At 40.4% G+C, this 18,666-nt stretch overlaps 1 protein-coding gene across 4 annotated transcripts in view; it reads right to left on the minus strand.

The window, feature by feature from the left end:
• AKAP6 (A kinase (PRKA) anchor protein 6) overlaps positions 1-18,666 on the minus strand; it is a 499,693-nt gene that overhangs the window by 229,909 nt on the left and 251,118 nt on the right. For all 4 annotated transcript variants that reach the window (XM_010846980.1, XM_010846983.1, XM_010846981.1 and 1 more), the window contains exons 6-7: positions 4,726-4,822; positions 3,442-3,605 (exon numbers count right to left, since the gene is read on the minus strand). In XM_010846980.1, the coding sequence (XP_010845282.1) occupies positions 3,442-3,605; positions 4,726-4,822 (261 nt within the window). The remainder of the gene's footprint in view (positions 1-3,441; positions 3,606-4,725; positions 4,823-18,666) is intronic.

Here is an 18,666-nt window from a genome sequence, read left to right on the forward strand (position 1 = left end):
TGTGGTGTTGGAGAAGACTCTTGAGAGTCCCTTGGACTGCAAGGAGATCCAACCAATCAATCCTAAAGTAAATCAGTCCTGAATATTCATTGGAAGGACTGATGTTGAAGCTGAAACTCCAAAACTTTGGCCACCTGATGTGAAGAACTGACTCATTTGAAAACTCCCTGATGCTAGGAAAGACTGAAGGTGGGAGGAGAAGAGGATGACAGAGGATGAGATGGTTGGGTGGCGTCACCAGCTCAATGGACATGAGTTTGAGTAAACTCCGGGAGTTGGTGATAGCCTGGCGTACTGTAGTCCATGGGGGTCACAAAGAGTCAGACACATCTGAGCAACTGAACTGAACTGAGACATCCAAATCAGTAAGAGTCAGATATATTTATTTTTCCTCCTAATATTTAAATTCACATCTCAAGTCCCTTCAGATCATGTCACCTTTTAATCACTTTTTAATTCTGCATTTTACATATATTTATTTTTTGGATTCAAATAATTCTTAGTCATTGTAGAGACTTAGAAAATTCAAAGGTATTTTAAAATATATAATTGCATATTATAGGCCTCTTCAAATGTTTGAAAATTCTCTTCTAAAACATTAGTTTTAAATGGTTATGTAATCTTTCATTGGGATAAGATGCAGCATAGTTTAACTAAACAGCCCCTATTTTTGAACATTTTGAAAGTGTGAAAGTGTTAGTTGCTTAGTCATGTCCAACTCTTGCAACACTATGGACTGTAGCCCACCAGGCTGCTCTGTCCATGGGGAATTTCCAGGCAAGAATACTGTAGTGGGTTGCCATGCCCTCCTCCAGCGGAGCTTTGTGACCCAGGGATTGAACCCAGGTCTCCTGCATCACAGATTCTTTACCATCTGAGCCACCTGATACCAATGGTTTGGTATTGGAAGTAACAAGAAGACAGATATCCTTTCACATTGTTTTGAGGATCCCAGTTATGTGAAGATCATACGGCCCTGTAGGAAGAGGTTTTCTGGGAGCTGTGGAATGCAGATTCTGGGGCCCTACTCAGGTGACTGATTCATTTGAGGTGGGGCCTGGGGAAGGCGGTCCTATTTTTGAGAAATGTTAACATTGCCTCTCATTTCATAATACCTTCTCCTCATTGGGTTTAGCTATCTTCTTTATCTCATCTGTCTCCCACAGAATGAGCAATAGTGTCCAATTCAAGCTTGCCCTGGTGAATAGAGCCACAGGTCCTTATGAATGCAGGTGACTGCATCATCTCTGCTCATCCACCACCCCGACTCACCCCACTTACCCATCCATGCTCCACACCAAAGCCAAGGACAGGTCTTTATTCTATGAGTCAATGATGTCCTTTCCCTGCTCACTCCCAAACCCTCCCATTCGCCCCCACAGCCACACAGCTTCCCTTGCGTACTCCCTGCTCTCCACTAGCTGCAACAGCCTGTTCACAGAATGTCACTTCCTCAAGGAAGTGCTCCCCCATACTTGGATCTCAATCACTTCTCCCAGGCCAGCCTCTGGTGGCTCCCTTTGCTTTTCTTTCACAGTCCATCATGGTTTATAAAAGCATGGTTGTGAGATTTAAGTCTGTCGCCCCACTTCACCACAAGCTCCATGAGACAAGTACCGAGGCTGATTGTTCATCACTGCGTCCTACCCTGAGCGGTGCCGGTAACAGGCAGTGCTCTAAGCGGTGTTGAAAATGGGCTCTGGGGCCAAAGGGCTCAGATTCACATCCCAGCTTTGCTACCTAACACCTATGTGACCTTAAGCCAGTTACTCAACTTCTCTGTGCCTCCATTTTTTTTCCACTGGGAATTATAATAGTACTGCCTTAAGGTGTATATAGTTTGTTGTGAGAATTAAATGAGAGAGTACACAAAAAGTAATGTACAACACAGTAGCTGGCATGTAGAATGAATCCAATACAGGGTAGCTTTTAAAAAGATAATCACTCGGTATATTTTTGTTCAATCAATAAAACACAACAGAATTTTCAGGCCTGTCCTTTCTCATCATCACTGCCCCCTAGTCCAACCAAAGCATCAGCCCAATCAACTTCCACTACAGTCTGCTCCTTGAAAGAACAGCATTTCTGTCCTGAGAAGTCTGCTGAAGACACTCCCGTTCCCCGTTATTAGTTCCAGCTCTGATTCTTCCATCACATCACTTCCTAAAATGTGTGCTCATGTGCCAAGCCACCTCTCTTCCTTCCTTCAAGTATTTCCTGAAATGTGACCTCCTCCATGGAGCCTTCTTTAAATGGAACCGAGCTCATCATTCCATCCTCTGTTTCCAACAACTAAGGTAAAGTTTGTTGCTTAAGATTTCAAAGCTATAAACCACCTGAGCTTTTCAACTAGCTGCATGGCCTCACCACTGCAGAACAGGTTGGGTTTCTCCTTGCCTGAACTTAAGAATGTGAGGCTAACGAGGGCAGAGCGTTTGTTTAACTTGCTCTGTATACATGTAGCCCAATGACAATCCACATGGAGGCTGAATAAATGTGACTTGATGATGATTTAATTACTTTGTCCGTGCCAGGAATAGAAGCCATGAACTCTTAAATCTGTTTCCCCCATTTTATAGTATGTTTCCATGCTGAGTCTATTATGAGACCTGTTTTCTGCATTAACTTTCACAAAAGAACAAATACAAAAGAAAAGAGAGATTGAATGAAAATATCAAATTAATAAAATTATCTTCCACATCGTGAGACCAAAGATACCTCTAGAACTTGGCACACTGTATTAAAAGGTGCCTCATTTAAAATTCAAGTTCATATGCTTTACAGATTACTTTGTAAATCTACAATAGATGACCAAAACATGTCAATATTCATTTTTAAAGTACTTGTTGTATTTGGTGCATGCACCATTATGGAGAACTTACACTCAGAGCAAAAAGATTTGTAGCAAAGCATATGACCTTCTTCCCACTACAATGACCATCCCCTAATTAGGCAATGCATCTGATAGTCATTAACAGGAATGAGATAATGAATCACTTTCTCTCTTCTTTGTTAATTTGCTGTAACCAAGCGGCTAATGGATGTCAGAGCTGAGTGATTGCACTGATTATAGTGATTTATAGTTGCAACAAAACAATTTAAAACCATTCTGATTATTCATGTTAAAGATGCTTTATGTTTTGTTTACTAAATGTTTTATGTCCCCCTTTCTCCTACCCTTAAAGTACTGGCCCCCTCCTACTCTGCCACTTTTCACAGAAAGACCCCTTCCTGGAAAACTTGAAAGTTGTAGGAGGCTTTTTTTATTGTTTTAAACTAAGCCATTTCATTTTGTTTATACATACCTATACATAGAGAGAGAGAGAGAAAGTTTACCCAGTAGAAACGAAAAGCCTTAGGGGTAGAAAGAAAACTTCAGTGGTGCCTAGTTCAAAAGAAGACAGAAATCAGAGGAAATAAGGCAAACTTCAAGCCACTTACCTTGGGGCTTCCAGTCCCTTCCTCGCCCTCCACAGACACATCAGTAGCCAGAATCTCGGCTTTGATGGTATCCAGAGCCCGGAGAATCCAGCTGTGTTGCCGTTTGATTTGCCTCTGCAGCTCCTTCCATTGACTCGCAATCATCCGCAGCATGTCCTTCAGCCCTTCTCCAAAGGAGGGGAAAGCACACGTTAGCGACTCGGCTGTGTTTTTACCCAGTATTGTTTTTCATTTAAGATTAGATGGATATTTCCAACAATAAACATAATTTTAAACAATCATTACCATCACCTGCCTCTCAGAACCGAGACTGAGGGTTTCTGACTTGACAGAAGGCATAAGGACACAAAAATGGGAAAACCCCATAGATGCATGGTTTAGAATTGACTTAGATTTAACACATGGACTAAAAAAATGTATACAGAACCAAAACCACGATACATAAAAATTATTAAGACTCTAGCTTCATGTCCCAAATAAAAGGCCCTGTGTATATCTTTTTGTGGAGACTTTACAATGATCAGAAAATGTATGGAAATAAGTAAAGGTAATTCGACTTGAAATACAGTAAATGGGCCAAATTTAAGACAGCAGTCTTTAGCGTTAGCACATCAGATTAATGCTGCTCTTTTCTTACTGGGCTGTGGTAAGCTCAAAACAAGGGGCAAACTAATTCATCCTGTCTTACAGTCTTTTACTACCAGGATAAGCATAACCAAATGACAGAACTATTTTTTATTTACAATCCGTTTCTCATAAATACACTAATACTGGGGTAAGAACTGGTCTGAGGCTAAAACTCTGCTAATGCAATGACCAGCAAAGAACATGCAAAATAGTCATGTGTGTGAACTGGCAGGGAAATAATCATGTGTCTCTAGACTGCCTGCCTTATATCTGTAATGATACCTACAAGTACCCGGATGCATATGCATTATAACTATATGCACAATTCTCATTCATTATCTTAATGTTATTTCCAGAGTACCTACATCAAAAAGCATGTCAATGTGAAGTTTTCAGGAATGTGATTTCAATTGAAACTCCGCTGAACAGCAAGCCCCAAATAAAATGAACAGACCATTTGGAGGCAGTATTTCATCTTATAAGTATCACAGCATTGTATGCAGTATATGAAACATTTATAAATCTTGAAGGTCAATCTGATAATGTAAATATTAATAATACATAAGGAAGTGAATATATGCAGTAATTTACAGCAATGCTTCTTCATTCTTAATAGTCTGGAGACATAAAGACTTGCAATATTTCAGGAGGATTTACCTGCTTTGTGAGACGCAATAAGCTCAAGAAGTTGGTGTCCTTCCTCCTCCACAGCTTCCTTGAGCGCACAATGACTGTCTACATTCAACTTAAAACTCTGCAAAGAAAAAATGAGCATCAAACCCTGGCAAGGCCATTAAACAGAAAACATCCATATAAAATTACTTGCTACTTTTTATCAAGAGCCACACAGTTCAATTTACCCAATAGATACAATAGACAAACTAATTTGCAATACTAAAAGCTATTGATATTTGGGATCTGGGCTCAAAATGTTTCCATTAGATTAGCAGAGTGCATCTGTTTGGAAACAGCTGACATATCTAGAAATTCATTAGGTTTTTATGAAAAGTCACATCCCGTAGGCTATATCAAGAGTAGCAGTGTTCTATAATATATACTGAAATTCTACCAGCACATATGAGGTCTTTTCTTCACTTTTTTAGAAACATTAGTGCTAGCACTATTTATGAAACCATAAAAAATTGGCAACATAAATTATGTGCACATATATAAATCCACTAATATAGTAGGGTTTGATTCGGCTGTTTTTCAGATATCACACAAACTATGGAATACTGAGGTGAATTTAGGTGCTGTAGGGAGGAGTCAAATGTTTTTCAAATGTTTTCATTTCAAGCTTATTCCTTACCATGTGACATTGCTTTATAAATAAATACATCAAACACATGAGGGGCATTTTTCACTTATGATAGTTACCCAAAAGATAAAAATTGTTCTTATGGGTGAATTTCAACTCATAGAAATTTCTTGCAGGAAGCTTTCCATAATGTCTTTCATAGAATTAATTACTCCCCTCTCCCAGCTTCCTCTGTTCCTTATATCTGCTTCTATTGAAGAATTTATCATACTGAATTCTGCTTTATTCATATATTTGGTTACCAAATTATTACAATCAAAGGACTTGCCAGTTTCACATTTATTTCCACCTCATGTCACATACAAGGTGTTCAATAAATGTTTGCAGGAATATTGGATATCTGCTGAACTGGATCAATAGGACTCTCTGAAGGGGAAGGTTTCCATTTTAATATTTCAAGAAACAGGGATGGTTTTTCCAAAGATTTTTTTCCATCTCTGGAATGTTATAAGGTGTTCCAAACACAGGAGGTCTGATGGAGAGCAATGATAGTAACCAATATGTTGAATCAATGGTTAGTCTTCAGAGTGAAAATACAGCCCTTGACTTGATTAATCTGAAAAAGTATGGATTTTGAAAGACTATCTGCCAAATTCTGCCTTCTCTATAATAGGACTCCAAAATACATGATATATTTTGCTCTCTCTAAACACTTGTTCAGCAATGGCTCCATGTACTACACTAAATTTAGTATTAAGAATAATTGACAAGTTTGAGATGATACAGTGTCATCTGGAATATAATTCAGGTGAAAGAGGTTCAACAATCATATGCTATGAAATCAGGTATTAATTTTTCCCATTCTTTCATTCAGAAACCATATTGTGCCTCTTCTGCATACTGGAGAGGTAATAGCAATTTAAGGGGTACAAGGCATGGCCCTGCACATCAAAAGGAACCTGAACCATCTTGGAGGTTCAGGGTGAGTCTTTTTCTTAGTGGAAAAAAGGGGTCTTTTAAAGCTCAGAAGAAAAAGCAGAACAATCAAAGTAAGATGAAAATGAAGGAGGTAGGGACGTAATCAGAACTTGGAGTATAAAGATAAGAATTTTGATTTTAAAAAAATGACTCCAAAATGATGAATCATTTCATCTTACTAGAGGCATAAGGAACAGTAAAACTGCAGCATATGGCATAAAGAAACATTAGATTTCCCTGAGGGTTGTTCACTATTTCTTGTATTGTCCTCTTTCAACTACAGGTATTTGGTTGAACAAAATTAAGTATGGCAATGTATCAGAAGCCTGATGCTTCTGGTCAATATAATAGTTATTAAAAATTAAATTATTATGATTTTATAGCCAAAACATGGATGTTATTTACTTTCTGCCACAACAGTGGAGAGCCTCAGCTCTGAAGCAATGCCATGCAAATTGAGGTGCGTTTGTGTGTTTCAGGGAGAAGGGACATAGAAAAGAAAAATACTTGCGATCAGCCCAAGAGCGCCAACACTTAGGAAGAAATCTAGAAAGAAATCTATTCTATAGATGATTTCCTTGTAACTGTAAATTTAGCCCAGTGCTCTCTTTGATTCTGTTTACCTAAAACAGACAAGTGTTGAATGTTGGTAGTCATGAGCTTCTGAAGGCATGCATCAGACCTATGTCTCAACAAAAGAGAACCTTAGGACCTGTGAGTAGGTTGCATAATTTGACATAATTGAGGCCAATAGTACAGAATAGAAGCAGTTGGATCTGGTTCTGCCTCAAGATTATGTGGAAGGATTTGATTAGGACATTGAAAAAAGTGGTGTTCATTACTAAGAAAAAGATAAGGGGACAAGCTTTATGCTACAGAAAAGAACCATTTAATATATCTACAACCCAAATGATATTGCTTGATTTTCAGGTGTATCCATTAACGATTAATAACATCAAGTGAGGAATGCACAATGGGCCTCTGAGAAGGCAGACAAGCCAGCACATGAACAAAATTGTCAATGAAATTTCTGGCTGCTAAGGAATTCTGTAATAAACTCACCTGGTTCTGTGCCCACCTCTTCCCTAGGGAAGGAAGCTTAAGCAAAAGACTTTTTTGTTGTTGTGTCACTTGACACTTGGACACATTTCCATTCCTGTGCTACTAACATGTTTCCTCAGCAATGCCTTATGACATATGGTCCCTCTCAGCATCCATAGCACTCCCTGAAAATGCAGGGCATTCTCTGGAGGTTTAATTTATGGCAACAACATGGCCATAGGCAGGTACCACAGATCTGCATACTAAGGACATGAAAAAGACAGTGGCTGAGACAAAGGACCAGATTATCAAACAGATGATACATCAGCAGTTGACCAGTGGGTATTCCCCTTAGTTCAACCTCCAGCCTCACCAGCTGTATATATATATGAGTGCCTTACTCCTTGTCAGGGTCCAAGTTCAGGTAAGGCACAATGACTGCACTTTGATCACGATCACAGCTTACCAAGTAGATAAAGTACTACATCTTTATCTATACTATCCCATCCAAATTTCTGCAGAACTCAGTTTGATGGAAATATGGAGGTCACAAGGATATGAAATGAAATCAGGGAAATGTATGCCTTGATACACAAAACTATGACAAATGTGAAGAATGTTATTCATGAGGGATCATAAGAATTGATACAAATCTCCTGATATACGAAATAGTGGGAAAGACCATAAGCACATTCAGGGGCTTCAAGATCCAAAATTTCTGTTTTAGCAGAATCATATCATGAACACAGACTTTCCGCTATCCCCATGGAATATTGTTAATGTTGGGCCAGGTCCATTGAGGTCCATGAATTTTATGTTTGTGACCAGAGTTCACAAAAAGAGTTACTGCATCTTTCTTGACATAATTTTAGTTTTCTTTTTAATAAAGCACATGTTAACTCAGTAGTTATTTTTTGAGTAGTCTCTACCAGACCTATAGATACAAAAGTTAACAGTACACAATACACATGCAACATATAGTCTGTTGGGTAAAAGAGATCAAAAGCAAATAGTTGTATATGACCCAGTAAAAAATAAATATGTAATCAGGGCTTGATGTATGACAGAGAGTGGCAGGGCCTTCAACTGAACAGTGATATGCCATGCTCAATGAGATTTAGCTTTTTTAAAGTACCATGCTGGCCAAATAAAAACAAGACTGTGGGCTATATTCCGTATGACAGTGCTGGATAGGTACTGAGGGAGCTCAACTGGGAGGCAGGTTCTGCAGAGCTCAGTGGGGAGCTCGTGGAGAAAGGACCGGATTTCCATGTAGGGCTGGAGACACCCTGTCTTGCAGCAGGAAGCTGGGAGGCAGAAGCAGAAGCCACCTGGTGTGGCTAAGACAAGGTGGAAGAAGGGGAGCTGGGAGCTGTGGCTACATGTGATATTTAACTCTAAGAGCCACAGAAGAAGAAGTGGAAGAAGATGTTGACAACATGAGAGAGTGACTGGTAGAATTCTGTGTTCTAGAAACATCTTTCTAGCTGTTATGTAGAGTTGATTTTAAAAGGGCGGACAAGGAGACCATTTAGGAGGCTGCTATGGTAATAGAGGCCAGATGTTTCTGCATGCTCATATTTTTTTTAATTAAAAAAAGGTATGCTTTTTCTTCTAAATGAATGGAAGAAGGAAGAATGGAGACAATCTTCTGTCTTTTTAAGTTTTTCTCAGTGCGTGAGAATAGCATGTGCCAGAATTTAGTTCTTTGGCTGTTCTGATGATAAATACCAGAGTTTTATTAGTCAGGAGTCTCCAAATGTGAAAGACATATTGAACTGATGAACCTTTACTCCCACTGTCATTTTAAAGAGATGGTATATATGCTGATGAAAAAGACACCTGATGACACTTTTTCTTCACACAAAAGATTTTTACTATCCTAGGAAAATGAAAACTTGCTTTTTCACAAGGACAGGAGGAAGAATGTATGTTCAGTCAGAGAAGCAGGGGCTTGAAAAGTCACCTGCTACCTGTCTCAGGCCATCTCTACCCAGGCTCTATTCTGAGCTGTGCCGAGTACCATCCTGCGTCCCCCGAAGGGCTCTTGGTGGGAAAGAAAGCCATGATCCCCTGTGGAGAGCCTGGCAGTTTCTCTCCTGCTTGTCCCAATGCCATCGATAGAGGATGGTCATATGGTCCTCAAAATATAGTATATACCTTCCAAATGCCATATGTGTCAAAAATTGAAAGACTTTTATGAGTAAATATTTATTTAGGAACCTCCTAAAAACTTGATAAGACACTACACAGCCATTAAAATGAAGACTATGAATTGACATGAAAAACAGAACATATTACAAGTCAAAAAATGAAAGTTCAATGTTGGTGGTATAGTGGTGAGCACAGCTGCCTTCCAAAAAAAAAAAATGAAAGTTCAAAATTGCATCTGTGATGCAATGGACAGACCCAGTGTGTAGAAAAAGAAGACAGCAGGGACTGTGCAGTTAAGACTTGGAATGAACTTAGTCTGGTCTCATGGAACAAGTTCTTGGGGCTTTAGCTTTCTGAAACATAAAATGTAATATTATCTAACTTCAAGTTGTTGTGAGAATTAGTGGCAATGACTGGAAAGCATTGAAGCAGTGTCTGGCAATGAGTGGGGCTAAAGAAAAACCATCATAGACTTTCAAACTCATTGTCTCAGTTTTCCAAATGTTCTGCACAGTAGGTGTGCTTCACGGCAGTTTTAGGTGACAAGTGGCACTTCCTGTTGAAGCTGCCTGCACTCCTCAAGCACTGACCCCAGGTTCTCTCTGCGTCTGGGCTAGTACCCAGCACAGGCCTGCCACCGGCGGCATGGAACAGATGCTGCTCACTGAGAGTCCAGGGAGTGGGGGACCGGGAGACCAGTGGTCTGGGTCTTCATTTTGCTTCCGGTGTGTGCCCTTGGACAAGTCATCTAACACTTCTGGGCTTCTGTTTCCTTATCTACAATCCAGGCATTTGGACTCAATATTTTCCAGTTCTTGGATACTTTGATTCTATCTTTAAGCCAGACAGTTAAGGACAGATGGGTCAGGAGAATTTTTATTTATTCTAAACTAGAAAATTTTCAAAGGGGGAAGAATCCCAAAGGCCATCTAACCATTCATCTACCCTAGGGCAGCTCTGTGCCTCTACCATTCCAGGCAGATGTGTTCATTCTATTTTTAACTGTCTCCAGGAAACCTTCTTCTAACTTCTCATCCTGAGTCTGCAACATTTCATCTCAGGAATGTGAGAGCTGTGTGAAGAGCAGCATGAGCTTCCCTCCGCTTCAGATTGTTTTGCCAAGTCATCTCTCCAGTGTAGAAGTTGGAGACCAGAAATACTGTGAGGATATGCCAACAAAATCCACATGTCCAATCAATCACCAAGTTCTGCCAATTTATTTCCCATCCTCACCACTCTGTATCGACTAATTCAGGCCCACATTGTCATCCCTTGACAGGCTGACTTCAACAGCCTCCAGTCATGACCCCCTAAAAACTACATTTTTTCTTTATTTGCGGCATGCCTATGAAGGTGCAGGCATCATCTTAAGCTTGAGGGATGTGGCTGTGAGCAAGATAAATATAGTTCCTGACCTCACAGAGCTCACAGCCTAGAAGTAAAGATAGGAGGTGGAGGAGTGTGCAACTTAAAAACAAGGAGTCATAATCAATTATATCAAGGGGATTGTGACACGGTGCAGGTATTGGAGACAAGCATGGGCTTTGGAGCTGGATAGGCCTGGGTTCAAATCCTGGCTCCTCCGTCACCCCCTCCATGGCTGTGGGCACTCTCCGTGGACTCAGTTTCTTCATCTGTAAAATGAGGACATGTGAGTGCCTGCCTTATGGGGTTCTTGTGAGTATGAGATCTCTTGATATCTGTAGAGTAGAGCCTGGCATATCATAATAACACAATACAAATATTTTATTACATGGAGTGGTCCAACTCTGAGAAAGATGCTTGTTAAAATCTTCCAGTGCTTCCCCAGGTTGCAGGATAAGGTCTGGCCTGTGAGATCTCCATCAAGTCTGCTTCTTGGGCACCAGGTCTGCCTTGAAATGTGCCTGAACTGCTTAAAATTTCCAGCTCACACCAGTCATTTGCTCATCTAAGATTCTTCTCTTGCAGGCACCTCTGCCTGGAAGGTCCTTTCCCCCTCCCCTAACTCGTCCTGCTCATTCTTTATAATTCATCTCAGGTGTCACCCTTTCTAGAAAGCTTTCCCTGACCATCTTCCACCCTTCTGGCTTCCCCTCCTCAGCACCCACAGTCCCTGTGCAGAGCTCAGACCTCCACTTATTACACTGCTGTGTAACTACTGGTAACAGGTCTGCTTTCCAACCATGAGTTCTGTGAGAGGAGGATGTAACTTTTCACTTGTGTCTGTATTCTCACTGCCTAGAACAGTGCCTGGCACACAGCACACACCTAATAAATGTTCAGGGAGCAAATGAATGCAGATTCATACCAGAAACCTTTCACGATGCTTTCGAATCACCTATACAGTATTTTGGGCAATACTGGTGCAATCACTTCACTTGGAAGTGGTTGATAAATGTTCCCAAATTTTATTCATTGAACACCATGTAAATGAGCTGTCATGTTCCTTCGCTTACAAAATTACTTGCCAATTACACTGAGATGATCCTGGTGTAATTGCCATGTAAACTGTATCCTGGCTGAGATAGCCCAAATCATCAATTTAACTTTACCCTCTCATCATATGGTACTTACCACATAATTAAATAAATGGTCAGCTACCACCACAATTATATATCTCCCCAACAAAATGAGGTGGCTACATTTGTCACTGATTTATTAGTTATGACAACATGCAACACACCACCACATATAATATCAGAAGCTTCATAAAATGAAAAGCACTATGTGCTCTTGAGAAAGATGTTCTAAGTTTATGAACAAAGAAATAAGCATTATAAAAACTTTGTTCTCTGTTTTTTTTAAGGGCATTAAGATATAAAGACAAAACTCCTGTTCTTTCTGAAGAAACTTTTTGCTCCTGAAATCTCAGATAATAAAAACATCTAGCATTTGAAAGTGAATTTAGCTCCTCAAACAAATTACAACTTCTTTCAAACAGTTGCGTTTTTTTGTGGAAGGTATATAAAGTATATATTAAGGCTGGCATTCATTTTTGATAGACTTGCTAATATCTAATGCAAGGATTAGAGAAGTTGGAGAGATCCTGAATATTGATGGTGCCTCTTAGTGACAAAATGTTCGTGTTTTTCTGGATGCTGCCTCCACACCTGGCACAGGTAATCATATTGACTTCCTAGCACGGCCACATTAGGCCAAATAGATTCACAGAGGTTCTGTCCAAAGGGACCATTTGACTTCCAGAACACACTGCTTCTGAGGCCCTAATTGAAAAAAGAGGTCAATGCTAGCCCAAATATCTCTCTACCCCCTGTGGTGGAATAATTGATGTGCAGCAGCCTCTACAGATGTGGAGTCACTAAGGTGATGGATGGATATAAGTGTATTATTCACACGTACAACTGCTAATACACAGGTCCCAGTGCAAACACCAAGACCTAAGAATATTATGTGGATTTAGGACAATCCCTGAAGGACTCTAGTTCCATTAAAAATTTGTTTGGAAGCCTGGGGCAGATCTATTCCAACTCCCACATGCTTCGTGCATTTGAGAGGGGGAACCAAACTGCTTTAGAAATAAATTTAATACATTTTGTAATGTCAAGTCATTAACATCCTGTCTAGTCATATAGTCTTCATCTTTTGAAATGGTAATGTTAACCTGTGGAATTTTTTTTTAAACTTTCTAATATCTGACTTAACATTTTTATTTTCCTTGTATTTTCTGCCAGAGGGGATGAATTACATCCTGAAAGCAGAAGAAAAATATCCTACTGTTTCTCTCTATAGGCATTTTTCTTGTCACAAATATACCAGACAACACCCAGAAAGTCTGTAACCAGGGTCCATTTTGATTTGGAAATTGTACAGGAAATTATTGCAGACATTCATGGTTTATAATCTTAGTTATAATTTGCTGCTGTAATGGTTGTAACACTGCTTTTACAAATGTTCGTTTATTCATCTGGCAGATTTGTTTAGTACTCATTAAGCATGTGCAGGGTAGGGTGTCAAAGGAGACACCAAAAAGACACAAGCCATCTCTCAAGTCAGAGGCGAATCATTCAGGCAGGGAAGCTAGGGAGAAATTCAACCTCTCTAGGGACACCTGAGCCACTCACACCTGTTCTCAGGTCTCCGACGGGTGTGCGTGAATCTCTTGAAATGAACAAAACAACTTCACAAACAAGAGGCTTATGTGATCTTCACAACACCTTCAGGAGACATGACAGGCTTTTTTCTGGCTAAAGATCTGTTTCAGGCCTGAAAATTTATCTTAATATCATTGTTGCCAGGTGAATTGTTTCAAGATTCCAAAATTCCATGTGACACAGTAGATAAGGAAGATCTGCACACAGGTCTACACAAGGAGACAGATGGTGGGTGACAGCAGCCTGGCTCAAGTGAGTTGGGTCACCCACTGGCTCTCCTCCACACACAGAGTCCTTCAGTCCATGCAGAAACCCTCGTAGTTCAAGGCAGTCTGCAAACTTTCTTTCAGCGTTTAGCATACCACCACCCTAAACAGCTCTGATGCTGGGAGGCATTGGGGGCAGGAGGAGAAGGGGACGACAGAGGATGAGATGGCTGGATGGCATCACCAACTCGATGGACGTGAATTTGAGTGAACTCTGAGAGTTGGTGATGGACAGGGAGGCCTGGTGTGCTGCGATTCACGGGGTCACAAAGAGTCGGACTCGCAAAGAGTCGGACACGACTGAGCGACTGAACTGAACTGAACTGAACCCTATACAGCAAGTGCTCAATAAATCCAGTTATTCTCTGTCATTCTATTTTAAAATAGTCATCACATCCGAAAGAAAAAGAATAAAGTAATAAATCAGGAAAATGTGTAAGTGACAGCAATTTTCAAAATGATGGGAACAAGAGTCCTTAAACTGAGTCAGGCAAAAAGTACATCCCCAGGTACTCTGAACAGTTCAAAATGAAGACAAGACTATTTGTCTCCCAGATGCACAGAATTAGTTATATGAGCAAAAGGATGTGGTTCAGGACTCTCACATGAGCCTCCTATGCCCACGCATCAACCTCAAAATTCCTGCATGCTATAAATCCCCAACAGATCTTTCTTCCACAAGCTACCAAAGGAAGGAACTCAAGGCTGCAAGTTGAGTACCTCAAATCCCTCAAAGAGAAGTGATGCTGCTCCCTACTAAACTCCCAGCTACTCACCTTAAACCTTAAACTGACAGGAATCAAGGGGGACAAGCATATAGAACTTCAAAGCTCCTGCAAGGCCACCAGCCCTGCTCTGTGAGGCTGAGTGGGGTGGCGGCCAAACTCACACAGCTCAGGCTTTTGAAGTCTGTTGACAGTCTCTTATTAACTGAAGCGTATGGGCATGTGGTAGCTGCTGGTCTTGTGAAGCTCAACTTTTTGGGGCCAGAGCTGCCTATCTCAGCAGAGGAGGGTAGGCAGGGAGAGTTGGGCACCAGGAAGTGTGAAACGGAAAGCCTGTCATCCCTTAACTTCAAACAATGAAAAGTGGAACACAGGTGGACGCGGAATGGCAAGCTAAAGAAAAACAGTTGAATGTATTTTGGGAAATTTTCTGGCATGACTAAAAGCTCTGTGAGAAGTATCATGTTTTTCTTATGATACAAATGAAAAATATGATTTAATTTAAAATGATATAACATAAAGATCTAACTATAAATGCTAAATGCATGAAAACATCTGTATTGAGATTTGTTAGCCAGTCACATTATTTGATTCAAACTGCTTTTGTAAGTTCTTAGGAGCCTGGTAGGCTGCAGTCCATGCGGTTGCTAAGAGTCGGGCCCGACTGAGCAACTTCACTTTCAATTTTCACTTTCATGCATTGGAGAAGGAAATGGCAACCCACTCCAGTGTTCTTGCCTGGAGAATCCCAGGGACGGGGGAGCCTGGTGGGCTGCCGTCTCTGGTGTCACACAGAGTCAGACACGACTGAAGCGACTTAGCAGCAGTAGCAGCAGCAGGGTAATGACACAGTAAGGAATAAGGAAAAGTTTTCAGACCATTCTGCACCAATACAAAAGTACTGTCTGCAGGGTTTTGGTGCGTTTGTGCCCCCTTGAGGAAGACACTTCAAATTGCAGGGACCACTTCTAAAATGAACAAGGTTCTGGAAAGTGGGCTTTGAAAACTACCCTTACAAACACAAATTCAGAGCTACACACACACAAACATGGCCCTATTCACTTTTTAGGAACTGGAGCAAAATCTTTTCCGAAAACATGGTAGACTCTCATTATGGCCCCTGAACTGCTGCTGTTGTTGCTGTCTGTCTATAGCGGCAACTCTGCTGTAGACAGACAACAATGGACAAGGAGGAAACGCTCAACTGTTGCTACAACAACGGGAATGCTCTTGCAGTATTATGTGCCACAGCATCAACAAAGAGGCAGCTTAAATAGCCATAATTATGGCAATGGTTAAGAAAAGTGCGGCAAATCCACACAAATACTAAGCAGCAGCTAAAGCGTGTAGTAGATTTTCATGTTCTGACAGAAGGATGTCTGAGATATATTAAGATACAAAAACAATCACTGAAGAGTATGCACAATGAGCGAAGAATCTTTACAATGTATGCACTTTTATGTAAAAAGGTCCAGAAAGATATAGAATAAACTGTCTATGTTGGTTATCCAGAAAGTGTAAGGCTTTCTACTTTTAATTTCATGGCCTTTATACAGTTTCAACTTTTCCAGTGAGTACAACTTAATGTTTTCCTGTAACTAGAGTTCCATAATTACAACAGCTCTATGAACGAGAGTTTCCTCCCCCTTAAGCAAACGCCCCCAGTAATCGCTGAGTTCTAGTAATGTCCCCTCTTTTCCATGTGAATATTTCTCGTAATGTTCACATTCCCTGATTTCACAAACCCCTAGAATAACCCTGGAGCTTCAATCCCACCCCACACACAGAGAAGCTTTCAGCCAATTTCCAGACCCTTCAATACATTGAAGTCTTGGTCAGATTTCTGTCTGCTGTGGGGCAGCAGGCCTTCCTGTGCTAATCCCAAGGGCATTGGTAGCATCTGGGGAGACTACAGAAGACAAACCAGATGTTGGTAATGAGACTTCTGACCAGACAACAGCGTCAAAAAGTGAAGAGATCTTTTTCTGCTGACATCTCTTTCTAATTCACCCCCTTTCTAATCTATCCCCTCTATTCTTACCCATCTCCTGCCTAACTCTGTCCACTTTCTCTTCATTTCTCTCATTGCTCAGACCTCATTTAACCCTCTCACTCAACAACAGCCTCCCTAATTTTAGGCTTGTTCCATCCATGACTAAGGAAGCAAAGTCTTTAGCACATACTGGCCTTTTCAGTACTGGAAACCAAACACGCTTTTGCCAGGGTTAGAGACCTTTTACATACTTATCAGTCTGGCCTTCAGGCCTGCCTAACAGTGGATTCCTCAAACTGCTGAGATATCCATGTTCTTTTAGAACAGAACCCCCAAAATAGTTTCTTTTAAAACATTTTCTATTCACGTCAAAAACAAGGGACTCATTTCCTTAATATACACAAAGCTCCCATAAATTCCAAAGCAAAAGGCCAATGACCCAGCAGAAAAGTACGTTAAGAATATGAGTATACAGTTCTCAGAAAAGAAATACAAATGACTTCTAAAAATAAAAAGCGGTACTCAACACCACCTAAATACAAGAAATAAAAACTAAAATACAAGGAGATGACATTTATCAAAGGGACAAAGATCAACTGATCTGATAACATGGTCTAATAGTAAAGATGTGCAGAAATAGGCTTTCTCATGCATTGCTGAGTATAAACTGGCACTATCTCTGTCAAGGACAATTTGACAACACATGAAAAATTTAAATATGTATAACCTTTGACCCAGAAGTTTCACATGAAAGGTATTTATTTTAAAGATAAGCCAATACTATGCAAGAGAATGAGTATCCAAGGATATTCACTGAAGCGCTGTTTATAATAGGAAAAGACTGCAAGCAACCTATGCTTTCATCAATAAACGACGGCATATTTTTAAATGGAACACCGCGCAGCCATCCGAAAGGATGCAGTAGTTATATATTTACTGATTTTGAATTATTGCTAATATAAATTAAGAAAACAAAGTTAATTATACATATGCATTTGTTTTCAAATACCAGGAATAACTGTGAAAGAATACAAAGAAACAAGGAACAATGGTCACCTCAGGAACAGAACTGGTAAAGGTGGTGGCTGGGGGGCGCGGGGGTGGACATAGGTGGGAGGCATGCCTTTTTACTCCCTTCCTCTATTTACCTTCAGAATTCTGTGTTCTATCCAAGTATTAGTTACTAAAAAAAAAAAACCCACATTTAAAAAATTTGACCCAGAGTGCCAGTACTAGCACATCCTTCAAATGCTGTGTGTGTGTGTGTGTGTGTGTGTGAGCCACTCAGTTATGGTACAACTTTTTGCGACCCCACCAGGCTCCTCTGTCCACAGAATTCTCCAGGCAAGAATACTGGAGTGGGTAGCCATTCCCTCTTCCAGGGGATCTTCCTGACCCAGGGATCAAACCCAGGTCTCCTGCATTGCAGGCAGATTCTTTACCATCTGAGTTACCAGGGAAGACCCTCAAATGCTATACTCAAATTCATTTTCCACTATGCCCGTTGTTATTCTCTCACTTAATCTATAGACTTATCCAGTTAATTCATGGCAAGCTGAGACTTTCCCCATGGAATTTACAGTTGATTCTTGTCACTTTCCTGCTTTAAAATAAAATCAAACCTTCTATGAATCCCCATTGCCCACAGAGAAAAATTCAATCCACTCAAAGGACATTCAATCTCTTTTACCATCCAGCTCTAACCTGCAAGACAAAACCTAGCCTCAGCCATACCAAATAGCTCACCCCACCTCCCTTACTTGCCCATAAAATTTCCTCCCACCTCCTCACCTCCCCTCTTTATCCAAGAAATCATAGATGGTCTATGAGGTCTACATCAAATTACATCTCTGAGCCTTCCCTACCCTGAGGAAGAGCAATAAAACTTCACACTATGCTCTAAACAGTGCTTGGCTTATCTCACAAGAAGTTCACTGCTCAAAATTATATTACATTCATCATTTATGGGACTATAGATGACTACATTTAATCTATGGTCATCTCCCTTAGATTACAAATCCCTGGAGGAAAGATGTGAAACTCATTCATCATGTATTCCTAACATGTAAATAACTGCCTGGCACTCATA

The sequence above is a fragment of the Bison bison genome, unplaced genomic scaffold, assembly GCF_000754665.1.
Source record: "Bison bison bison isolate TAMUID 2011002044 unplaced genomic scaffold, Bison_UMD1.0 scf7180017864242, whole genome shotgun sequence".
Taxonomy (NCBI): domain Eukaryota; kingdom Metazoa; phylum Chordata; class Mammalia; order Artiodactyla; family Bovidae; genus Bison; species Bison bison.